Genomic DNA, 16737 nt, shown 5'->3' with positions numbered 1-16737 from the left:
CAGAGAGCCTAGGGAACTATTAAAAAAATCCCAATTTCAGTCCAGTGAGGGGTGATTGAAGGGCTTTCTTTAGTTTTTTGTTAGTTTGAGCCAGAGGTTTGCTATTCCTGTGGGATATACTGATATATGTGTGAGGCAGAAGGCAGGACAGTGGCTGAAGTATCACATGAGGTCTAGTTTTTGTGTAGGGCGTGCTGTAAAATTAGGCTGCTTCTTGATTCCTTCCACTTTAGGGTAAAGTGTCACTTCCGGATGGCGTTTTTAGGGAAAAGTATACTATGTAATCGCTGTTTCTAGTCCCTTGGAAACGTCAGTGTAGTAAAAAAATCAGACCTCAGTAACCTTGAGAAAGTTAATTCCTTTATCTGTAAAGTGGTGATAATAATACCTCTCTATAAATTTGGTAAATATTTGTGTTAATGGGTGTTTAGCCCATAAGAGGTGCTCAATGATATTGTTTTATCAACTAGCATAGCTGTTATGAGATGGCAAAACTCCCCTGTTCTGTATGCCCCCCAGATAGCAACGACTAGCTGTCTCTGTATCCAAGTTATAAGTCACATGTGAAAGTCTCAAAAAAGAAAAGAAAATCCTTACCTCCATTCCTTTGTCCTTCCCTCCCCATCTCTCTCTTGATATAATTTATATATAATTTATTTAATTAACTATGCAAATAAATGAGTATATGTAATTTATATTAACAATTTATTTACATATTTGTATATAAATTATTACATATTTATTTTGTAGTATTAACTTTAGATGAATCAACATGTTTTCTTTTTTAAAAAGAAAAGCATTTATATTATTTCCAGTTTTCTAATTACAAAACAATTCTTCCTTTTCTCTCAGTTTCATTTAGTCCTTACTCACAAAGTACCTAGTGATTAGTCATGATCAATATTGGGATTCATGTCAATGACCAAAGCCCTGCCTTATAGAATTATTGGAATCAACTAGTCTTTCGTGATGCTCCAAAATCATCCCTTTGAGTGTCTCTATCAGAAATGTAGGAAATCAGGACATCCTGTATATTCACCAAGAGAGTTGATTTTTAAAATTGTACGAATCCCCAGGCACACCAGGATGGGGCATCTGCTTCTCCCTTTTTAGACCCCTTTTGTGAGTAAGACTTTTCCCAGAGAGCTGTAAAAAACCGTCATGCTCATTCATTAAGTTTCATTTTAGTTCTCGAAAGTTCAGCAGCTTCTCTGAACATTCTAGTTGGCTTGCTAGAAGGGTTACTCCTCTCATTCAAGACTTTTAAAGTTTTAAAATGTTGGGATGAATAGACTCAGGTGAAAATAGACTGGAGTATGAGATCCAGCTGATGGTTTTGGAATCTCCACTATAATCACATTATTATTTTTTCTGCCAGGCAGTTTATGGCCTCATGAGAAAGGATCATTGAAGAAAAGGAAAGAAAAAAACAACACCTCTGGTTGCAGTTAATGCAATAATTAAATGGAAACTGTATGTTTAAATTGCAGTTGGAATAGGAAATTAAATTGTGCAGAAAAGTGTTATAGATTTGGACAAGTTTTCATACTGTTAATAAATCTATGCATAATTCATTTTCTTGTAGGCTATGACAGAATAGCATAAATAACTTCATTTGTAAGGCTGTGAATTTTTCTGTTCTTATTTTGGTGAAGGCTAAAACTATTTAAATGCTTCTGGATGACTGAATATATAAATGTTTAAAATGAGCAGTTATAATAGGTTTCTAGGCAGATTTGTTTACTTAATATTACTACATTTATTTTCAGATAGTAGCATAGTACAGATGTTGCATAAAGATTGCACCCAATATGGTAAGAGTTTGATAGGAATTTTAAGAAGAGAGAAAAACTCTCTGCTCTAGGAGAAAGCACTCACTCTGGTATTCATTGAGCAAATACTACATGCCAGGCACTGTACTACTCACTTTACAGACATTCCCATTTCATCCTCATGATAGACCCAAAGGCAGGTACATTAACCTCCTTCAACTGATGAGGAAACAGGCTCAAAGAAGGTAGGAGTTAGCCCAAGTTCCCATAGGTGGTTAGTGGCGGAGCAGTGGCTCTGAGCCAGGTATTTTGGGTCTCTCAAACTTGCATTCTTTCCATTACTTGCAGCCTCACACCTTACACACTCAGGTAGGTTTAGCACCTGAGCATCTGAGAGCCAAGGCTGCCTTATTAGGAGGGAGTTTCTTGCTGTGGCAATGGCCAAGCAGTGGCTGAGTTACCAGCACAGCTGTTCTTTGTGTGCTTACAGTAGCCACCACTGTAGTGGCTGTTCTCTGGCTCTCCAGGAGCTGTACCCAGGCCAGTAACGTGAGCCACTGAAACTCAACCTCTCCTTCATGCCAATGAGCTTACTTCACATATGTGAGGTCTTCATTTTCAGAGGCACGTGGGGACCACAGGCAACCATGGAAGGTGTGATCCATTGTGTCCGCCCTGCAGGAATTGGGAGCATGTGGTCCTGAGCTGCTTGTGTCTGTATTGCTCTGAATTTGAGATTCATAGAGATCATGGCAGTCACCAACAGATTAGTAAATATTGGAGGACTTCTACAAGTGCAGTGTATGTCTGCTTGTAGGATGATACCTATACATTTATAACTAGTTAAGAAGGTATTTCTAGATTAACTGATCAAACTGAGGGCTGTCACCATTCCTCATCCCACAGATAGCTGCTGATTCTTCAGACAGGTGCAGGAGGGAGGGGATGGTTAAGGCAGTGGACCTGCTCCACTCCTTGCTGGCTGCGTGACCTTGGGCAAGGCTTAACCTCCAAGCCTCATTTCCTCATCTATACAGTGGGGTGATAACAGTACCTGTCTCACAGGGTTATGAGGATTGAGTGAAATAATTTTATAGAATACTTGGTACATATTAAGTACTCAACAATTGTTAGTTGTTATTTTTTTCTCCTTCCTCTGCTAGACCTTCCTAGACCCTTCCTCTGCTGCTAGGAAGAGCTAATGTAGGTATTAAAATGGGCAGGAGCAGAAGCAGCACAATACATCCATCCCCCAGCCCTGTCCTATTTACCACTAGTTAATGACTTGTATTGACTAGGAATCACTTTGGGAGTTCATTAGCCAATAGTAAGGATCTAATCTTTTGCCACTCAGGGAAATGATCGCCAATCTAAGTCAACAGTCGGATCCAGCGACAACTCATCTCCTCAGCCCCCAAAGAGGAAAGGGAAAAAAGAAGATGCGAATTCGGAAAAACCCACGAAAGAGAAACAAAATGTAAAGTTAAAGGATTCACCACAACCAATTCCGAACAGTGGTAAGTTTGTTGTTGTTGTTATTATTAATTAGCATTATCTTAAGGCTCTGATACAATTTTAATTCTTTTTTTTTTTTTGTGAGGAAGATTGGCTTGTGCTAACATCTGCCAATCCTCCTCTTTTTGCTGAGGAAGACTGGCCCTGGGCTAACATCCGTGCCGATCTTCCTCCACTTTATATGGGACGCCGCCACAGCATGGCTTACCAAGCAGTGCATCTGTGCACGCCCGGGATCCGAACCAGTGAACCCCAGGCCGCCGCAGCGGAGCACGCGCACTTAACCGCTTGCGCCACTGGGCTGGCCCCCAATTTTAATTCTTAATTAGATCCATTTGTTTCCATGGGCCCACAGAAGATACTCCCGATTGTCATATATGATAGTTTTCAAAGAAGACTTTTTGTGTATGAAAGATCCTACTGTTTTGTATGTTTAACTTCCATTTGTAATTAGAGGTTGTGCTATGAGGACTTGTGTTTTGAGATAAAATATTTCTTGCGGTGGTCTTATAAAAAAAGGTAAATTTTACCATCCTGTGCTCTTACTGACAGTGCTTGATTAACATTTTTACCAACTACTCTTGACAGCCATCTCTCTTACTTGTGTGTCTACAACTCTTGTCTCCATTCATTACAATTTATATTTAGTCATAGATCACCTTTCCCGAAAAGATGTTTTACTAATTTTACTGATACCCAAGAGAATACAAAACATACACAAAACTTTACCAATAAGCTATGTATATCAAAATTAGTTATGTAGTTTTATCTTAAATTACCAGCTGAGAGATGGTATAAAATAAATTTTTTGAAAAAAATCTGCATTAGTACGAGATTTCAGGATAAAAGTGTGATGAACTAAGGACATATACGTCAAAATTGTGCATATTCACATTAGAGTTTTTGGAAGACGGGCTGTTTTTGGTTTCATTTCAAGCGTATTCTCAGTGAGCCCAGTGCATGAGAGTGGAGTGATGCTGCGGGCAGGGAGGGGTGGCTGGGGCACAGCCCAGTGGAGTGATTGCTTCTCCTTCCCCCTGGGATCCACTCACATGCCCTGCAGGGGACATCCTGGGGTGCCCCGGAAGAGGATGGATGGGATAAGCTTTCAGATTCATGGACAGAGCTCTATCTTCCACCTGGGAGCTCCAGCTCATTTCAAAGTCGATATGAAGAGTTACGTGAGAATTGCAGCTAATGTGGGCTTCACAACTGAGGAGATGGCATGAACTCATAGGAAGGTTTAGAAGATGCTGAACACATGATTAAAGAGGCAGAAGAAAGGTGTGCGAGACTAGGTTAAAAGAACAGTCTAAATGAATGAGCCAATTACATAAAGAACGAGTAGAGGAGGATTTAAATCTCCAAAGATTTAAATGATAGAGATTAGCTGGAAGTCGAAGTCCTAGATTCTTGTCCCAGTTCTGCTGTTGACCTTGGGCAAATCACTTAACTTTTTTGGGCCTTATTAGCTATCTGCAAAATGTAGGTTCATATTAAGATTTATCTTGCAAGTTTTGCTTGTCTTTAAATTTATGCAATCCTTTTCATGACCATGAAACAAGGAGGCTAGGGTGAAATGCCGTCAACAAATGTTTGTTGAATGCTTATTGTATGACAGGCACCAAAGGGAAAAAGCTAGCCTGGAAGAACAGGCCGTACCTTGAGCATTAAAAATAATAGAGGCTTTATTTTAATCAATATGTACTAGATTGTAAAGCCCCTAAGGCCATCGGCTGTGTCTTACTAGTTTTGTTTTAATCCCCAACAACTGGCACAGGTCTCATAGATTTGAGACACTTAATAAATACTGATTAATGAATGATGGAAGTTACAAAATAGGTAAGTCTCTGTAATACTTTAAAAACCACTAAGAAACAGGACCCATTTTCAACTTGGCGTGAATTATATTTTTATTAAAGGCTTTTATAAAATATTGCTTGCTTATTTTCTGTGAGGCTCTTATTAGCTTACAAAAATCCCAAATTCTCCTTCCACTATATTTTTCAAAAGTCTGTAGATTTAGTAGTTGTCCCTCAGGAGAAAGGGAACCACCATCTTTTCAGGTTCTTATTTGTAGAAACTTGAGAACACAAGAGGCTGTATCAACATTTTCCTCTTTCCTAGGAAAGTAACCTTTATTAAAAGCTGAATTATAAGTATTTTTGCTTTTGTAGAAATTCACAAATAGTTTTCAACTACAGCTGTATCTGTGGGGATGAAAATAACAAAAAACATGTTGAACACTGAAGCAAGTCATATTTTAAAAACGCTAAGAAAAGGTAGAAACCCTCAGCTCTTCTTTCCTTGTCTTTAGAGAATCCTGCAGTTGTTTTAGATAATTGCCCATTTTAAGTGTATATTTTCCAATGCAGTTTTATAATGTGCAGATTATAGGTTTTTAACTGCTGGATCTCATTGTTACATAGAACAACAACAGCTGGTGTCTTTCAAATGAAGGTTTTGGGGACTGAAATTATTCCCCGGTGAGAGGCTTATACCACTGATCTAGAAGCATATAGGAGAGTTTAGACGGAGCATTTTGTATCTTTTTATCTTGATAGAAAGAACATATGACCTGGGAAATGAATCTTGGCTTCCAAAAACAATTTTTCCAGGGAAAATGAAAAAAGATTTTGTGCAGTTCACTAGATTAAATCATCACTTGATAAATTTAAAGGTATTAGTTTAAATCCATACTTTTGAAAATTGAGCTATTTCTCCTTATCAGATCTTCTTCCAGATGTCTTTGGCTATAGATGTTTCCAGGTTATAATATCAAAATTGTCTCTCTTTCTTGTTCTCTTTTTTTGGCTCCTTAATTCAGCGTTCATATTCATTTATTATTGCAGTTGCTTTTTGTTTTAATGTCCTCTGTTTTAGTAATTAGAACCAAGTGTGCATTTGGATATTCATGTCTCAAGAGGCCTCTTATTCCTTAGAAAGATAAAAACAATAAGGACTTGAAACGAAGTGAAAGGGAAGGTGTGTGGCGAGTCAAGATAATGACTAAAAAATGCACGAATTTAATACTGAATTGCACATTTGAAAGTTGCTAAGTGAGTAGATCTTAAAAGTTCTCATCACTAGAAAAAAATTTGTGTAACTATGTATGGGGACGGATGTTAACTAGACTTATTAGGATGGATGTTAACTAGACTTATTATTGTGGTCATTTCACAATATACACAAATATTGAATCAAAAAATGCAAGAATTTTGTTTTAGAGATGAAACATCGTTTTTTCTACTTAAAAATATTTTAAATTTGGAATTAAGTAATCTATTCAATTTTATTTCAAAGTGTTAAGTTTTAGAGTTAGGATGAATATCTATGATTATTTTATAGCATATGTTAAATTGTGCAAAGTTTTGATCCAGTGTTCTTTACCTATATACTGTTCTCGTGTTAATTAGAAAAAAGAGACTTCGTAGGCTATCTTGATTTTTTTAATAATTAAGATTGTAGTCATACATTTTGTCCTTTTTTTACTGCTGGTATTTACCGAAATTCTGACATCTAATGCTGTGTGAATGAGCAGTGCTGATGTCAGTCTGTAGATGGCAACCTGGGTCTAATTTTATTTCTTTTTCTTTTCTTTTTTTTTTTTTTTTTTTTGACTGTTTCTCTCTATAATAGTAAAGCTTAATAATTCAAGCAGAGCAGTGACATATTTCTTCAGGGAAACAAATCCCATTTTCTTTTGGTAGCCAAGATGCAAAGTGAGATTGGTTGGTGATTGATGAAGTTGGGTGTGAAATGCATTTTTAGTGCTGCATTTAAATACCAGCTTAACTGACCAGCGTGTGTCTTCGTTACACTTTCCACTTGGGTTTCGGTGTCTTGAGATATGTTTTAGAGGCTGTTAACTAGCTACACTCTCTACTACGAGCAAAGTAGCAATGATAATTGTTTTGAAATGGTATTTTGGGATTGATTATATTCATTGATATTTTTAATATTTTCTACGTGAAAAAATTTGGTGTTTTTAGAACCCTTGGAACACAGACAGGGTAGTGAATTTAGGGATCCTTAGAAATATTGAAAAGGCTGCAGAGAAAATAGCCTGGTCTGTGTTGCTATGGCTTATGTGGTGTCGATAATTATAAATACTTTTCAAAAGCAGAGTATTAAAATGTAAGCAAAAACAAGACTTGTTTTCTTTTGAAGGATGTGATTCTGTTTGCATGTGTGGGCGCGTGCAAACACACACACACACACGCACACCAACTAGTATCCTTGATGCAGTTCCTGGCTTATCCCCAGCATCGTTCTGTGATAGCTCCCAAGGAACTTGTGATGTTTAGACTCCTGATGAATGATGGGGAGCAGGTGCAGTGCCGGGGAAGCATGACTGAATGTGATGACCTTGCTGGGTGACTGCCCTCGAGCAGTCATGCTCTTGAATTTTCTAATAGCTACAACCTGCACATGGTTTGCTGCGTTGCCCCAAGCGTGAAGCATTACTGCAATCCATCCTCAGAGTCATGTCCCGGGTCCCTGAAACTTGAGCTTCTTGGGTTCAGCTGATGAACCAGCTCAGGCACTTGAATGGTTCCCAGTCACAAGAGACTCTGAAGATAAAACAGGAAGCACGTTTTTCAAATGTGCTCTCCCAAGTCTCACCCTCCAAAGAGTATCATGTACCAGAAGGAAGTATCTAAGAAGGCACCAGCATGGCTTCACAAAGCAGGGCACTGCTTTTGTTTAATAAGCTAAGGTAAGATTTATGATACATTGGTGTCTGTTGCCACCATACTCACCCTATGACAGGGAAATACAGATTTTCTATTCATTGATTGTGACTTCCCATCTCAATGGCAGTGTTGTGGGATATGGGTCAAATTTTACTACGTCAAGTGCTAGTGTGATAAAAATTTGTAAAATAAGCCTTTTTCCGTGTCTCAATGACCTTTGTTGGAATGACATATTGTACAACAAAATTCTAGTACAGCAAGGGGTTTTAGTAATTTCTTCAAGTTTTATTGTGTTATTCAAATTCTGTTAATAAAAGTTAGTTTAGGAATGTATACTTTGCTGTTCACTTTAGTGCTGAGAGACTGAAAAATTAGAGGCTGGCTGAATGCCAGTAAGATGTTTATCTGAGTTTGAGAGGAGTAAGATACTAGCCCTTTTTAGAAAATATTCTTTTCATATGCTGCCCTTGTACACACTTTGTACACTGGAGGGAGAAGCACCGTGAGAAAAGCATTCTTTTACAGCTGATATAGGGTTGAGGCCTCAGCAGTAAACTTCTTTTGGGGGCTATTTTTTATATAGCCCAGGGTTGCGGTGTGAAGATACTTTTTTGTTTTCAAAAGGAGGAGTTTGTGAGCTGTTGAATTACATAGATGTTTCCAAACTTTCAGAAGATTTTATTCCAGACATTCATTGTAAGTAGGTATTTTGTTACTCACATTGCGTTTTCCATACAAGTAGCCCATAAAGTTCTATATAACCCATAATGCATCTTAATTCTTGCACTGTACTCACAATGCCACATAAGATAGCTGCGGTGTGCGAGAATGTTTCTAGTGGGAAAGTGAGCTAGAAGTTCCATTTCAGAATGCCAGAAACTCATGTGCCTCTGCTACAGAGGGATGCAGAACTGCCCTAGGTCAAATTACTGGTGTAGGCCAGAGCCTTGAGGTTAGGGATCCAACTGGGTTTGGGTCTGAGGAGGAATGCAAAGGTGGAGGGGCTGGACCTAGAATTTCAGGAGGGGGACACTGAGGTCTGGGCTGAGGTTCTTTTATTAGTTGATGCTGTGCAAGAGGATGATGTTGGGATTGTCTCATCTTCATTTTTCCCCTAGCTTAGGCCTGCCCACCTCCCTTTTCATAGATGCTATCCATTACTTCTCAATAGGTCGTGTTTCTTTCGTGGCCCATCAAGGACTCTGACAAATTTCACAGCATTTCTTTGATTCTGCTGCCTCCAAAGTTAGCTCTGAGCTTTTCTGTAGCTTGCTGTAGAGAAAACGTGGATCCATACCAGTGATGAGTTTCTGACACACCAAAGACTGAAGTGTGATTCATCTACATTTCAGAAAAAGATCTACTTTTCAGAAAAGTTGAGTCACCCTGGCTGGGCATGTCATCATGGGATCTGAGGTAGGGCCCAGACTGAAGTTGTTAGGGAGGGGTGTGATGTCAGGAATGTCCATGAGATGCTGGTGACAGGGTGGCAGGAGGGGGAAGAAGTAGCCAGAGGATTTATTACTTTCCTCCCTCGCCAACTTCCTCTTCTTTCTGCCAGCCCTGTGGTGAGATAGATTAGGATGAGGGCCCGGTCCATTAGAGTTTCAGCGGCTCCTCGGCCATCATTCACACATGAGACACAGATAAGCACCCAGCAGAGTATCCTGCTCAGAGTAGTGCTCAGCATTTGTTGAGTGTGTGTGGTTGTGTGTATGTGCAGGTCCATTATGCCTACATTTGTGGTGACAATTGAAATTAAGGGCTACAAATTCCGAACAGTGAGTAATGGTACAATTCTGATACCCATGCTTTAGAATATCTCAATTGTGGATTTTAATCTGATATTTTATAAGCTTCATCTACAAATCCTCAGAATTAGGTAACAGCATTTCCCTAGTTTTACAAATGGGGAAAAAAGAGGAGAAACCAGTTATCCCAGAGTCAAGGGTATGTCAATGGCTAGTGGTTTCTGGAAACTGCCACGCTGACACGTAGCTAGCTAAGAGGTGGACATTCTCATGTGATTATCTGTAGGGCCTTGATGCCCATGAGTCCAGGGGAGGGGTGAGGGAGGCTTTCACATGTGTTTTGACCTATCTCCCTTTAGTGGTAAGAGTGTTGATGTATCCTGAAGCTTATCTGAGAGATTGGAGGAGTTCTCATTTTTCTCCTCTTCCATGCTTCAGTATTTCATATTCTCTTTGTAAATGAGAGTGGTTGATTTGAGCCCTTTGTGTTTTGTAGGTGGTAGCAGTTAGTTTATTACTGACAAGGAGATTTTCCTCTCTAGCAATGTGGTGTAATAATGGGTCTGCTCTACTCTCACACATACCAGGCTAGGACTGAGTCTAAGTCTTCAGCATTCAGACCTTGAGAATTTTCAGAATTTGAGAACCTTGAAGAAGATGGATATTTTTGAGGTTGACCTCTAGTTTATTTATTAAATGGCCAAATCCAATTTTTTTTTACAGTTACTTGAATATCCTAGGACTTAAACTCTTGTAACCCAAGCCCTTCTCTGCATCTGAATTTCCTCCCTCATGTTTCATGAATCTTTAGACTTCTGAACTCCGTTTGCTATATCAGAATACTACTTTCATTTCTTCCGTAAACATTTATTGAGTGCTTACTATGTACCACACACTTTGCTAATCACCAGGGCAACTCCATTTTCTCTCTCTTGCAATAATTGCTTAGCACTTACACATTTTCTTCGAGTAGTCATAGTTGTATCTTATCAAGAAATTTTCCTTGGTCAAGTAGAAGCAATTTCCTTCTCCAGTTCAATGACCAAACTCCATTCACCACCCATAAATGCTAAAATGTGTTTATATTGTAAGCATTGACATCTTCTCCTTCTTGATATTAAGTCATTTCCTGGATTGCTGTCCATGTGGAAAGTAGTACAGTACCAGAGTACCATTTCTACTAAGATGTATTTAGTATGGTGTCTGAAACAGTTACGAAATACTGCTTGGTATAATAAGGTAGGGGAGGGATATTTCCCCACTCATATAATATACTGGGACTCATTTGTAGACTGTGGCCTATTTTATAGTTAAACTCTATTTTTATTCTTCTCTGTTACCCTAAGTTGTTTTCAAAATAATAAATAACCTTTATTGCCAATCACCTTGCAGCATGCTGTCACAATGGGGATAAAGATAAAGAGAAAATGTCTATAAAGTACTTCTGAGCTATGTAGTTTTAAAGCTAACTATTTATTCTTATTTTATACAATTGGATGATAACACCAAATTGTTTCTGTGAATTGGGCAAGGTTTCGTTTCCTTTAAAATGCCATAATAAAAATCATTTTTCACAGGGAGGTCAGCAAAACTGACAGGGCCTCTGTGCCCCTGCACAAGTTAAGAGCATGTGTCTGTCACCTTTGGACTGATCATAGCTGGCTTTCTCCCAGGCTTTGTTTTGCTTAATGGGAAAGGTGCCAACACAAAGGGGGAGTCATTTTATGGAGAGTACTTATGCCATAGTAAGAAACAGGAATCCTCCACCCAAATCATTGAGGACAACTTCTAAGGCCTGGGCTGGCAGCCCAGCACCCTGCACTGCTTCTTCACGACCCCTTGGGATTACATAGAGCTTCTGGATGATCTTAAGGTGGATGCTCTTACCCAGGGAACAGCTTGTCATTTCCTAAAGGGGGTTCCGTGGAGCACTAGTTTTATGGGTTTTTAATAGATGTTTCTTGTAATAAGAGTTCTATGTTCAAACATAAATTTGGAAAATGTTGAATTATACAAAGTTAAGCCATTTTTTTTGCTACAGGATTTATCAGAGACTTTCATATGGAAATATTCCATGCTTTTTCAGACTTTGAATCCCTGTTACTGAAGAACATTGTTCTCTATAGCACAATTTGAGAAGCACTGGGGTACTCGAATAAGCAGTGTTTCCACACATTACTGCTTTCTTGACTGTTGAACAGTGTGGGGAATTTCTGATGAAAATTAAGACACCTTCTTTTTGTGTGGTTCTGATCAGATCGATAGCTAACATAAACAGCTCACATTTTCTGGGTGTTTACCATGTGCAAGGACTAGACTGAGTACTTACATATACAATCTCATTGATCTTCATATCAGTCCTATGACGTAGGTATCGTTATTATTATCATCATCCCCATTTTAGTAATAAAGAAACTAAAGCACTGAAGAGTTAAGACGTTTGCGTATGATCAAACGAGCAGCCAGTAATGGGGGCTCAGACCCACTGTTTCAGTCTGTCGTAGATTGCTTTCTGGGCGTGAATCTGGGCATTGAGTTTTACATGGAACTCAAATCCAGGCAGTGAAACTCTGGATCCTATGCTCTTCAGGGCTAGAGTCTACTGTCCCATTGATCAACAAACAGTATAGGAATTCACAATGGCGTGTGTATAGGAACCAAGAATCATGTTTATTAGTGATGGGAAAAATAAAACTGACAGCATGCTTTTAAAAGCCCTCATGTTTAGACAGATTGAAGAATTATAGCAAGACCCAAGGCCACGTTTTGTTTTATACCCTGCCTCACTGTGTTTGGTTCCCTTACTGGTTATAAAGGAATTTAATGAGATTTCATGGCAGTGGGAGAGAAGGTCTAATACCCTCACTGAATAAGATGATGGATCCAGGGTCAAGGTGAGGAAAACTCTCTTCCTCTAAGACCCCTGCCTTAGGTCTGATACCCCTTCTACTGAGTAGGCTTCCTCTACCCCTTTTAATCACACACATGCGCGATACATACATCTACACACCCCACTGCTACTCTAACACCATCTTATTCAGCACCTTGTGTTCCTCTAAGTTGCATTTATATAAGAGACCACTCAGTCTTTGGCAGATAGACATATGTGCACAATTTGAATTGTGAAATTTTAAATTCTGGGTTCCCAGAACAGTATTTCACAAAGAGTTCTTCTTATGCTTAGTTAATGGCCAAATTAAGCTCTTTCCAAAAACAAGCACAAAAACTGGTCTTCTTTCCATAGGCTGTCTTGACATGCAGGGGCTACAGAGTAGGGCTGTTGATGGTGCTGTTTTACAAAATACATAGAGCAGAACTCACTGGGTAGCCTAGCAGTTTCATTTATTTTCTTCTTGAAACACTCTTTCTGAAACACTCACACTCTGTGGAGCCCTCACATCTCTGGTTCCAGTCTGCAGAGGTTGCCTTCTGGACTTGCAGCACGTATGTTGTCTTAGATTTCCCTCCATGATTGGTCTGGGAATTCCTTTTGCTTCTCTTCTGTGTAGATCTGAGTTCCAGGGTCTTATGTCTACTGTTTCTTGGTTCACTCCATTTTGGCAGAACATATTCTCCAGTAGTTTCCTGAGAATGGGTAGTTAGATGGTCATTAGGTTTTGAGACCCAGTGAAAAGAAAGTCTCTCCCTGTTTCTCTACTCCACTCACTGCTCTCCTCTCAGTACTCTCCAGAACTCTGTGACACCAGATTGTGTGAGTTTTTTTCCCCACACCAAGCAATTCTCCAATCTTTGCGGACAACAGCTGGGTGTCCTACAATTTAATTCAATTGTGACACTATCTACCAGGGATTAGCGAAGACCCCATAGGTTGAGGGCTCAGTCCCACAAGGCTGTCACGCCCCCCAACTCCCCACAAAACACACACACACACACACACACACACACACACACACACTTCAGATGCCAATCTCAAGTCCAGGTTGCTTCCTGTGCGTCTGACTGACCAGTATAAATTGGAGGTTCCCATGACCTCTCCTTGAGTTTGATAATTTGCTAGATTAGCTCATAGAACTCAGGAAAATAGTTTATTTACTAGATTACTCATTTATTATAATGATGTTTATAATGTATGTAATGTTTATAATAACAGCCAAATGGAAGAGATGAATAGGGCAAAGTATGGGGGAAGGGATGTGGATCTTCCATGCCCTTCCGGCACGACCGTGTGTTCACCAACCTGGAAGCTCTCCAAAGCCCTTTGTATAGGATTTTTTAAATAGAGGTTTCATTATGTAGGCATGGTGATTAACTCATTGTTAATCATTGGCCATTAGTGATTAACTCAACCTCCAGCCCCTCCCCTCTCCCGAGAGGTGGGGGTGGAAGTGGGACTGAAAGTTCTAGTCCTCTGATCACGTGGTTGGGTCCCCTGGCAACCAGCTCCCCTTCCTTATAAGCTTTCTAAAAGTCACCTCATTAGCATAAACTCAGATGTGGTTGAAAGGGCTTGTTATGAATAATAAGACGCTCCTTTCACCTTAGCTCTGGAGCTATTTCAGGAACTGGAGTTATTTGAGTTATTGAGTTATTTGAGGACAAAAGGCCAAATGTTATAAGAAAAGATGCTCCCATTCCTCTTTATCACTTAGGAAATTACAAAGGTTTTAAGAGCTGTGCGCCAGGAACTGTGGGCAAGGCCAAACTATATTTCTTATTATATCACAATATCACATTCAGCATGTCTGAAAATGTCTTCATCATACTCTTGCATTTAACTTTTAGTTTGACATAGAATTCTTGGTTGGAAATACTTTTCACTCAGAATTTTGAATGTGATACTTCACTGCTTTTATTGTTGCGGTTAAGAAATCTCATGCCATTCTCATTCCTGTTTATCTTAATTTGGGTTTCCCCAAAACTTTGCTTAATAGGTGAGGATCTGAGAAAAGGACTTGGGTGCAAGTAGTTCATTTGGGAGGTGATCCCAGAAAGCAGGGGCAGGTAGGACATGGAAGGGAGGAAAGCTAATAAGGGGGGTATTATTGAATAGGGTCCCCTGTGGGCAGCTGGAGCTCGGGTCTTGCTGAAACCCTCTGAGTGTCTGAAACACACCTCAGAATTGCCCCGTGCAGGAGTGAGGAAGCTGGGGTATCTGTCCTCCAATTCCTGTCCTTCTTTGGTTGAGGGTTGTTCTTGGAACATTAACTCCCTGGTACTCTGGCCTGTCCCACACTCAGGCTGAACATGCTTCTGTGGCCAGAGAAAGGCCTCAGGCAAAGACTCAGGAACTTGAGGTAGGAGGGCCTGGAAGTATATGGGAACTGTCCATCAAAACTGCAGTAGACTTCCAGGTTGGCTACGAGGATGCGGCAGGGCATTAGAGGAGGATTTCCTGGAGGTATGGAAACCTAGACGGGCTGCTGTAGACAAGGAGAGGGACGATGATGGATTTGAGAGTCTTGGATAGTGGGATGGAGAGGAGAGGACAGATTTGAGAAATATGTATGAATGAATGAATATGAATAAATGAATATGACCTGAGATCATATGGGAAGGTGTGAGAGAGTAAATGGGATCTGAGGGGATACTGAGGATTTTGGCCTGGATAGTTGGTGTCACTAACTTTCAGGGAGTGTGCACAGGAGGAGAGAAAGACTGTACATGTTGAATTAAAGGGACTTATATGGCATCCAGAGGAGGTGTACATGGATCAGCTGGCAATGAAAGACTCCCCTTGCAGATGTAGATCTGGAGGTCATCAGCCAATAGGTGGGAGTTGAAGCCAAAGTGAAGGAGAAGATGCCTTAGGGAGGACCCATAGACTTAGAAGAGGAGGGGCAACCCTGACTCTTAAGGAGCAAGTACAGGAAGAGGATGTGAAGTAGAAATGAGAAACATTTGTATAGCACTTTTACCTCTAATTACCTCACTTGTTTTATGGAACAAACACTGATGGGTAGGTATTATTCATAAATGGAAATAGTAATTTCCATTTTACGGATCTGAAGACTAAAATGCAGAAAGCTTTAGTATCTTGCAGCAGTAAGCCAGAGGGCATTTAATAAATGACAGCTGTCTATTTCCAAGGTATTGTAGCATGTGAACAAAGGTCCTTTGCCCCCAAGTTTAGAGTTTTTCTCATGATTACAGGGGTCTTAATCAGACTTTATAGTTGTCTATAGCCTAAATGTGGTGGAGAGATTCTGTGTATATTTTACATAAGACTGAACACAGGGCACCAAGCTGTATCAGTGCAGTGACCTTCCATACATTGTACCTAGTGTGGTTATGAACCTTTGTGCAGAGCACCAGTAAAGGGGAAAAAAGCATTGACATCTCAGATCAAAAACAGAGGCACAGTCATTCTGTCGAGTAATTGAACACCAAAAAATAATAGCAAGAAAATGGATTTAAACTGTACTTAATGCGAGAGATGAAGAAAGTGATAGTTCAGAATTCTAAAATTGTTTTTTGAAAATGAGGTGAAAATTTTGCATTCTGAAAATGAATGACTATTCCTCTATAACTATAAAACCACCGAAAAGATCCAGTTGAAAAAATAGACAGTTCCCAAGTCAGACTGGCCCAAGCATGTATTAGGAGCAAAAAGGGTGTAATGGCTGTTTTTCTTAATTAAATAAAAGGATACTGTCATTTACCCCCATTGGTACCAAAGTTCTCAATAATTCCCGTCTAATTTTGGAATGAGTGGTGGGGCTGTCATTGTTCTGGGAGATGAGATGATTAGCCACCCAGGACAAAAACTTAAGAGGAACCAGGAGTACCATGATGGACAAATGGTCTCTGCAGTTTCTCTGGTGCTTTCCGTCCTAGTGTGTTTGAGATTTATTACATTTTCAGTTTGGTAAAGTTTTCTAACTAAAACAGAATTCCAGATCTAATTACTACAGCACTCAATAACTTTTAGATGGATGAGTTCACCCCTTAGGAATTTTTATTTTCTGAGTGAGCCTCAGACAGCAGGGACCAAGGAACAAAAAGTTTCTTTAGTAAATAGATGGATATAAGGCAGTTTTTCAT

General features: G+C 39.6%; 1 protein-coding gene across 3 annotated transcripts in view; it reads left to right on the top strand.

Moving 5' to 3' along the window:
- DCDC2 (doublecortin domain containing 2) overlaps positions 1–16737 on the top strand; it is a 166375-nt gene that overhangs the window by 68063 nt on the left and 81575 nt on the right. For all 3 annotated transcript variants that reach the window (XM_087438085.1, XM_087438086.1, XM_087438087.1), the window contains one exon: positions 3127–3289. In XM_087438085.1, coding sequence (XP_087294211.1) covers positions 3127–3289 — 163 coding nt within the window. The remainder of the gene's footprint in view (positions 1–3126; positions 3290–16737) is intronic.

The sequence above is a fragment of the Ceratotherium simum genome, chromosome 13 (assembly GCF_057802395.1).
Source record: "Ceratotherium simum simum isolate JZ-2026a chromosome 13, ASM5780239v1, whole genome shotgun sequence".
Taxonomy (NCBI): domain Eukaryota; kingdom Metazoa; phylum Chordata; class Mammalia; order Perissodactyla; family Rhinocerotidae; genus Ceratotherium; species Ceratotherium simum.
Note: the sequence above shows the minus strand (reverse complement) of the source record. Positions and strands in the feature narration are given on the sequence as shown.